The sequence below is a fragment of the Eurypyga helias genome, unplaced genomic scaffold (genome assembly GCF_000690775.1).
Source record: "Eurypyga helias isolate BGI_N326 unplaced genomic scaffold, ASM69077v1 scaffold31502, whole genome shotgun sequence".
Classification (NCBI taxonomy): domain Eukaryota; kingdom Metazoa; phylum Chordata; class Aves; order Eurypygiformes; family Eurypygidae; genus Eurypyga; species Eurypyga helias.
The window spans coordinates 19,054-28,536 of NW_010235802.1; the positions used below are offsets into that span (position 1 = coordinate 19,054).

At 40.7% G+C, this 9,483-nt stretch overlaps 1 protein-coding gene across 1 annotated transcript in view; it reads right to left on the reverse strand.

Annotated features, from left to right (window-relative positions):
• Positions 1–9,483, reverse strand: part of LPGAT1 (lysophosphatidylglycerol acyltransferase 1) — a 45,468-nt gene that overhangs the window by 17,414 nt on the left and 18,571 nt on the right. The window contains exon 2 of the mRNA XM_010146878.1: positions 486–604. Coding sequence (XP_010145180.1) covers positions 486–604 — 119 coding nt within the window. The remainder of the gene's footprint in view (positions 1–485; positions 605–9,483) is intronic.

Here is a 9,483-nt window from a genome sequence, read left to right on the forward strand (position 1 = left end):
ACATGCCCCCATAGGGAAGTCACTTTCAGTTTCTGAACTCCTCCCAGAAATGCCCCACACATCTTGCTTCAAACTTTGAGAAAAGGTGCATGCTAGAATAGTCATACCCAAGAAGCTAGACCCGTGCTGGTTTGAGCAAAGTCGGCACGAGTTGCACAAGGGCGTGAGGTGAGAGGAAAAAGTCAAGGACATGACTACCTGTAGGGAGATCTGCTTCCCTCTACGCTAACGCAGACTGCATGCACACTAACTCAGCTCATACCTGACCTTCTTCAGAGTCATTATTTACAGTCTAAAACCTGCTCCACGCTACTGGTTGACACCTTAAACCAAACCTAAAGGAAAAGCGTCCTATTTAGGGCTTTGAGATTATTTGGTGGATGAACACACAGATGTCAGTCAGCAGTGCGGCACGCAGACGCGAGCATACACGAGGTAACAGACCGCGTACCCCGAAGACATCCCACGCCCCGGTTGTAGCCTACCGTGCCTTTATCCTGAAGGCACATCATCAGAGTGCAGACGTCACCCGTTGCTTGATGGTTCACCAGCACCATGGCTTCATCTTCCGATACCGCTTTAACATCGTCACCCCATTCCACTACTATTAAAAAAAAATAAAAAGGTAAAGTTTATAATGACCACTTGGAAATTTTACTGTCAACAAAACAAACAAACAAAAAAAACATCAACAAAACAAACAAACAAAAAAACCCCTCAAAACTCAAAGACCCCACACCCAGACAATTACAATAAGGAAATGTACAGGCTACATGTCAATTTAAATTGGCACGTAGCAAGATAGGAGTATTAGCAAGACCATTTTTCCACATGAAGGGTATCCAGCTCAGTTTTAAATTGCATGCACAGAATAAGAACAAAGCAAAAATACTCTACCAGAACATATGCATGGAGATTGATCTTTTTTGTCATTACACCACTCTATATTTAGGGTCCCAAAATTACATAAGCTTTTGACCCAGCTTTCAAATTCACCTCTCTCACCTCATTAGATTAAAAAAATCACATTGTCACAAAAGGGTTTATTGGTTTTGTTTGTTTGGTTGTTTTTTTTTAACTTAGCAAGTTTATTTCATTTCTACACTTAACTATTACTACCCTGCTCTGGTAAATGCAAAACAAGAAGCCTGTAGTTGGATCATTAGGTTTAAAATGCTACATTAAAAACTCAGAAATTCAAATCTCAACTGGTTAGCTACAGGCAAGAAAGCGGGTTCAGAAAATGCTGCTCAGACGACAGAAACTATTAGTCACTATTTCTGCCGAACAGAGACCAGACACTCCAGTGGCAAGAATGATGTCAGGAGGAAGCTACGGCTGTTGATCTTACAACATTTACACTGAGTAGCAAAACTATGCTGAGGTAAGGAAAAGGAGTTAAATTTGCTAGCTCCATCATCACAAAGTAACTAAACATAGAAAGAGAAGACTGCCTCCCCGAGAAGAACAGAGGACGGAAAACTAGGAAAAGTCTGTCGTAAATTAAAGACCAGAATACCCCTAATGCTGTTATCGGGGCAAAGAGACGAGCAAGTCGAGTCTGGCCCTCGTCAGTGAAAGGGATGGCTACTGCAATGCAGGGGGAAAGGATGGGCAGGCAGAGTAGCCCTGTGAAGGTCAAAAGGAAAAAGTAAGATGCAGTGCCCACACATGTAGGATACAACTATTTTTTCTGTGTTTGTTCAATATCTTAAGTGGTTCTTACTATTATTTTCATTTCTGACATCAAAGGAAGTATTTCACCTCCACCGCTGAATGTTTGGTACTCTTATTAACAGGTCTCCAGGCAGTGAACAACTCCCATCACAGGACAATTAATTACTTCACTGCTATCTGTCTTGTAAGCAGCAGTTCAACTGATGCAAAAGCAATAGGCTACACACTGAAGACAAGAAGCAATAATACTCCATGCATAGCTTCCTTATTCTCACAGAAACCCACACCTTTGAAAACTGCCACTTCTATTACTTTCTCACAGCTCCCAGATTAGTACTGAATTGGAGACGTGAACACAAAGTTAAAAAAAATAAAAGCTGTATTTGGCCACAAGTAGATAGAATCAGACTAGAGAGATGAAGGTGGGGAGGACTATTCATTCCATAACGTTCAACCTCCTTTCCATGCCCTGGGCAAGCCAAGCATAGATCCTTTCTTATTTTTCTCAATATGAACTTGGAAAATGCCCTTTATTCCCCCTCCTCAATTATGTGCAAATTCCACCCAATGTCCTCTCCAACTCCAGGGAAGTTGGGAAATGCTACGACGTGACAGTCGTAGCTGACCATGCACCTTCATTATCAAGTATTTCACATATCTACCTAGGACAGTAAGTACCCCATGAGGCAAGAAAGTAAGATAAAACGAGAATTGTTTTAAAGGGAAATGAATCAACCGCATACTGAAATTCAAATTGTTACTTCAGTGTCTTTATTAAGCAGCCAATACAATAATCTTGCTGAGCTGTGGCTTTCCAAAAGTAATAAAAACTTACTACATACATCAAGCATCTGCAAACTAAGGTTTCTCACAAATACCTAATTGTTTCCAAATAAAATTACTTGATTTCTAGCTCACACCAAGAAAAAAAATGGATTAGCTTACTACAGGTACCTCCCTGGAACATATCAATTCATACTACTAATCATATCTACTGTAGAGCAGTTTAAAAAGAAACTTTTTAATCTTCAAAAATGTTTCACAGATATTACTTTCTGAAGGATTAAAATAAAGTTCACATCTGAAAAATGTAAGCCATGAGAAGTAGCCTGCAAGTGAAAACAGCTAAAGAGAACTTATGAAACTTAATTTACCAGAAAAAAGTACATTTTTAGCATACTAGGTGAAGACTAATGTCTGACTTTGTAACTTTCAGATACGCCCCAGTCGAAGAAAATCAGGAAGAAAAGCCTCTGCTGTTACCCAGAGTATTTTACCTACTCTTGTCAAATACAACACATAACCAGCTTACGATGCACTAACAAGTTTCAGCTGAGAAGTAGTAACAGGGTGGGCTCTGTCACTCACTCCAAACGCAAGGTAAAATAAAGTTTAATTCTTTAATTGATTTACTCAATTCATTTTATCTATCAACTGCCCAGGCTAATAGCTCAACTTCCATGGCTCAGCTGACAGGTAGCAGGTTATTAAATCACAGTGATTCAGCTGGACACCCTCTAGTCTCTTTTCCCTCCGTCATGTCTCCTCAGGCACTCCGGCTGTCTCTTGTGCTTAATAACGCTTTATGGTCAATTGATTGACCTGATTACCAAGGAGAAAAGAATCAGTATGTGCAAGTCCTTCACAGAGCACTTCTGGATCGGACGCAGAACAGCAAACCACGAGAGTGTGCAGAAAAACCGCTGCCATTACCACCCTTGGTTTTAAAGGAGAAAGAACACCCTCAAATATCTAGAATTGTAAGTTCCCAGTGTCCCTGTAAACTCAGTGGGGGGGAAATAAATGCTTGTCTTCAATTTCTCACCATCCTGAAATTTTCAGAAGGAGCACTTTTGCCTTAAGAAATACTCGTGTTCTTACATTCCTCCACCACAGTTGGTAACATTCAACCCAAATCCTCAGCTGCATGCAGCAGACCCAGGAACACTGCTTTGCTCCACCATAACAAGGCAAAACACAGTTCAAAGACAAATCCTTGTCACTCCGGGGCCGGAAAACCAGCAAACATTCCTCCACAGCTTCCTTCTACTGCCAGGGCACACTAAAAGGATACCGGTTCAGCGTCTACAGCCTCTCAATGGGTAGATTCCTGCAAACGCAGTTTAACGTAGTGAAATAACGTAAGGGGAGGAAAGAGCAAGAAATCGATGTGACATGGTAATTAGAAATCACAGTAAGCTCAGTATCAAGAAAATCTGGTAATCCTGATGAGTAATGACATCTTTTACCCACAAGATTGAGACAGAAGTGGCTTAGCTGTAAGGGATACTTCATTTCTGACTTAGTGTTGTAAGCACAAGACTTCTCCAGAAAAGGATGAAGGCAAGTTTACGTGCAATTCCATGTGCTGTAAGACAAAGATTTATCCTTCTCCTACAACAAGAAGTCGTACACAAGTCTCATACGAAATACTTTCTTGATAACAAAGCTGCAGAGCTTTTTACGAGCTAATCCTTTCAGAGCTTAAAGAAGAAAATATAAGCAATAAAATATTTTTTCCACATCTAAATGTAGCTATTGAGAGTTCCCAGAACATTTGGCTGCTTTGTAATCACGTCCTTAACATAACTGCGTGCATCAAGTGATGCTATGAATAAATATTCAAGCATTTTAATTGCAGTATGTCATTAGGCTGAGCAAATGACTACTCAGTCGACTAACAATTCAGTAGATTTATTTTATACTTTGGAGCACACCTGACAAGAATGGCAGCCTCGTATCCTGCACAACTGCCTAGCAATTAATATGGACTACTTTATTTTGCATACTGCATTTTAAAACTTAAAAAGCGTTCTGAAATTTTAGACCATCTCTTCTTCGTTATAGCTAATAGTTTCACAACTGTGTGTGCCGTAAGACTCGGCATAAATTTTATTGGCAACCTAACAACTTAAGTTCTAATGAATACCTGGGGCTACTATTTCAAAAGGTACCGAGTTCTAACTTCGTATTTTGCCACTGAATCAGAGATTGATCTACCATATTAATCCCATAAATAAAAACCATTAAAAGACTGACGCTTTATGGCAAGGTCAGGGAAACTCTAAGTGTTCTAATCACAATTATTAAAAACCTCAAACCCATAAAGCAGCTAGATAAATCACCTGAAAGTTATATGTAAATGTATAATGGATTTGGAGATTCACTTTGCCATTTAGAGGTGAGTCTAGAAACAATGTTCACAACTTTCTCTAGAAATATGAGAAGTTAACAGCTTTTACTCCAGAACTTCCCACCCCTTAGTTTATTCTGATCACTTGCATCCATGAGACAAGACTTCAAGAAAACCTGTTCCAAGAAGTTGCAGGTTGGCAACACACAGAACTGGAGAGCACCACCTTTTCTCAATCGCTTGGAAACCTTCAGTAACAAATAAAGGGCATTATTAATGGGCAGCCTCCTGTGCTTCCCAAAAAGCCACCCCACTTTCTAAAAGGAGGAATGTGATTATTAAGTATTCAACAGTGACTGTAACTCACAACAGCCAGGTCTGTATGCTTTAAACATTCCTCCTCACACCCAAGCATTTTGACTGGCAAGTTAGAGCCCTGCTCTCCTGTCACTCACACGTGGCTCATCGAAGCACGTTTCAACTACAGTAGCTATGTAGAGTTGTTGAACTCACTTGTCTCTCCTTTACAGATGGGATTCTTTGACAGCTGGCCTGCAGAAATCCCAGAAGTGATGCCAGAGCATAAATATTACTTAGAATGCCTTGACCACGTTAAAAAAAAAAAAAAAGGGATCAAGATGTGCTAATGTTAGTTTTTTCTGCTTAACAAGAAGGTTAGAGGCATCTGCCTCTGCGAATGGGTTGCCTCCAGTGAAAAAAAAAAAATAGAGAACAAATAATGGACTAAGTAAATCAGCATCCAGTTACCATTTTACATTTATTGGGTGCGTACTTTAGGGTTAGAAGGCATTTAAAAACACCTATATAAAATCAGACACATACTATTGGAAAGAGAAGAACAGCTTTTCCTATCGCATCTGTTCCTTCCAAAACTTGTACTTCCAAGGAAACCTTCATATGCTGTCTCCAAGTACACACAAGACAGAGGTGATCAATAGGAGTACGGTCCAGGAGGAGGGAGGGAGAGAACATGCATACACCATCATATCTCATTAAACACAGCTTCACTTAACATGTCAGCTTCTTTTTTCCTACCAAAGGACATACCCTTACTAATAGCAGTACTGTCAATACCAATGCTATTACAATATACACTTGTTAAGGTTATAAAAATACAGCTTCAAACAAGATTTGGATACCAAAAATAGCATCTTTTACCACTAACTTGACTCAGACTTTTATGATGACGATAAACTGACCTGCACTGACAAATTACTCTTTTTATTTCCATCAAGAAAAAGGCTTATCATTGAGAAGTCAGAGAAGCAGCAGCAGCTGGGGAAGAGAAGCCTGCAAATAAAGGGAGATTGTTCCTACAGTACATGTAAATAAACCAAGGCTGGGTTTCAGATGTCCCAGTCACCATTTTCATTTTCCTGTGACAAACCATTCTGCACACCTCTGCCCTTCGTTGTAGGAATAAACACACATTTCCTTTTGCTTTCAGTTCCTTTCTTCTTAGCTTCCACCCTCTCTTCCTGCAGTTTACAGCCAGGTCTGCTTAGTGGAGAAAAGGACTTCAGCAGTCACAATATTTATGCCCTAAGTCAACCCTGCTCTTGCTTCAATTAACTGACAGTAGAAGGTGTTAAAAACAGGATACAATTACAACAAAGATGCCCTGGCTCTTCCATCTTTCTAACCAACCCAAGAACCACGTCTTTCCTAAAGCACAGCAGTTCCTCTTAGAAAGCGGCCCTAGCAATGACTCCTTTCGAAGACTGACTTAATTTTCCTGGAGTGCACGTTCAAGGCCTCATGGGCACAGTTCGCTTGAGTTCTATAATTCACTGGCACAAGAGATGATGTTTGTGGCTGAAGAGAAGGCTCCTTTTACCCATATGTGACTGAGAATCAATAAAAGCAAAACCTTAGCTCGCCTTCAGCAGAGCCAAATTCCTCCACTGACTTCAGTACGGGCAAGAGCATTTCAAGAGCCTCACCCCTTCCCAGTTACACTAGGCAAGCAGTTTATATTATCAGAAAACTTGGGAAGGTAAAAATTCTGTCCAGATACACAACCTATCCTCACTGCAGATATTTAAGGAACCACTGAATATATCCTAAGTCTTACAAGAACACTTCTTTCACTGGACATACCCTCCACATGTTGCTGGAGGTCTCCAACAGCCTTTTCATGCCACTCCCACAGCACTGCTTGAACTGAGGAGGCACCCAAGTCCCACGGTTCATAGTTCTGATCTCCCAAACTGGAACCCCAGATGGTTGCTGCTTCCAAGGAGCGGTACAAGAGTCGCAGTGTTTGTAGCCACACAGGCAAACGTGGACTGTGAAACGTGAGGGCTGTGATCGCTGTCAGCTTTCACGACTGTACTGGTAATAAACTGCAGCAGCCCAGAAGCAACTCCACTGTCTGTTTTGCTGCTTCTATTATTAGCAAAGCAACCGCAAGACTGAAGAATGGCATGGAGTGCTGAAATCCCTTTGAAGTACCTCGAGCACATGAGTCAGACCACTCGCAGAGGAGCAAGCTGTACAGCACACTCCTCCCCAGTGACAGATAAAAAACACATTAAGTATTAACTACCCAGAGGAACATCAATACATTCATGAACTAATATCCTAATGCTCTAATACCTTACATACTGCAGATGTTATAATGGCCAGGAAAAAAACCCATCAGTTTGAAGCCCAGAAGAAGGAGAAGCAAAACAGTGGGGCAGTCTCGCAATTTTTTCCTCGCCATGAAAGAATACTTTTCTAACACACTTAGGAAATAAAACATCAGAACAACAAGTAACAGTTATTAAGGGATACCGAAAATCAAATAGTCAGGCTTGAAAGTGAAAACAATCCTACGGAGTTCCAAAGCATACACAGAAAGTTACTTAGTTAAAGCACATGGTCACCAAGGTCCTACAAAGGCAAAAGAACCTGAACCAATGGTAACGGTACTTCAGGTTAACTGCTATCACTTCAGTTCACGTTTAAAGCTGACACCCAGTAGCATTTCGGTCAGTCCCAGTAACACTGTGGAAAGAAACACTGTCAGTGCACGTTGAAAAACGTTTATTTCCAACATCCGATAAAGACAAGGTTTACAAGACTCAGATGCCCATAAACCAAGGAGAGGTATATCAACTAAAGATTAACTTTTGCCTTTTGCTGTTCAAAAGCTTCTAAACGCCCTGGGGATGATCACAAAGCTGTAACGCAATAAGTGACAGAAGCAAAGAAACATATTTCCATAAAACAAGCATTGAAGAGACTGAATAGAAGGACCTCAGCTAAGTTGTTACACAGAGCAATGCCCAGACTTGCAGCTTACTAAGACTGAGCAATTTTACATGGCAAGAAACCTCCTTTGACAATCACTGGGCCACAAGACAGCTGGTATGAAGAAGTATCCCAAGAAATTGTGTTCTACAGATGATTTACTGCTCCCTAGACAGATCCTACAGATTTGAAACTTTTAAGGAGAACCACCAAGATAGACAAGGTCTTTTTTTATCAGTTTGCACTTTCTGTCAACCCCAAGGTCAAACACGACAACGGAAACACCACAGTCAGTCCTTTAACACAAAGGCCTCCAGCACTTGCCTAAACAGACCCTTTTTGTCAGACGAGGCTATGGCACCTACAGTTCAGTCTCTATCTCCAAGGATAAGTTGTGCAAGTGAGAAAGGATTCTCACCACTCAAGCAAATTACTTTGTATACTACATCCACAGAACACTTTTCCATTTTTTTTTTTTTAATGTAAGAGTCAAACTTGCTGTTTCACCTGCAACACTGATGACATTCACTCTTAACAAGAAGGTAGTCCACAATCAAATTTGCTTAAGTTGATACCACAGTCTTAGAAGTCCCATTCAGTGTACTGGATATTAAAACAACAGCATTTTAAGTATGGTTTCAGTGAAAAATACATCTTAAGCTCAAAACAAGTTCTACCTGTAAGATAGTTTTGTTAAAAACAGATTGGATTTTCTAGAATTAAAAAGTTACTTTGAAAACAGCGGAATTACAGAATGCACCATCATTACAACAATTCAAGCACGTTTCTCTTTGGAAAAGATTAGGTGCCACAGAACAGCGGTGAAAAGAGGAAAAAGTGTTTCTTTTCTCTGATCAAAAAACATACCAGTGCAGCTGGGTAACTAAAAAATGCTACAGTTACAGAGCTTGCTATTATTGTTGCCCTTATCCTTTCAAGCAAATAACAGTTGGCTGCAGCTCTGTATTTTTAATTACTTGAACTCAGCAGGTCATTATAGTACTTCAACCAGACTCAACTGCCCCATCACTACTGCTGAGCAACTAACCAAGCAGCAGGGACAGAGCCGACAAACCAGGTCCCACACACCAAACACTGCCAGATAGGAACTATGCAATATAAACGCCATGGCTTCTACCTCCTCCTTTAAAAATTACAGGTATCCTCATGAAAATTCCCATCTGGAGATGGGGAAGTGGTTCCTTCCTGGATTCAAGTCAGGAGGAGTTAGGGGCAGACCTCCCCTCTCTATATATCTGAAAAGAATGAGAAGTGGGAGGAATGGGGAAAGGTCATTTAGAGCACAAAAAATAGGGGTAAGGTAGTCTGAAATTCAGTATGTCAACCCTGAGACTTGAGCCTTAAGAAGGAAAGCTGAAGGAGAGAACATCGTCACCTCCACCAGCACCACGTCC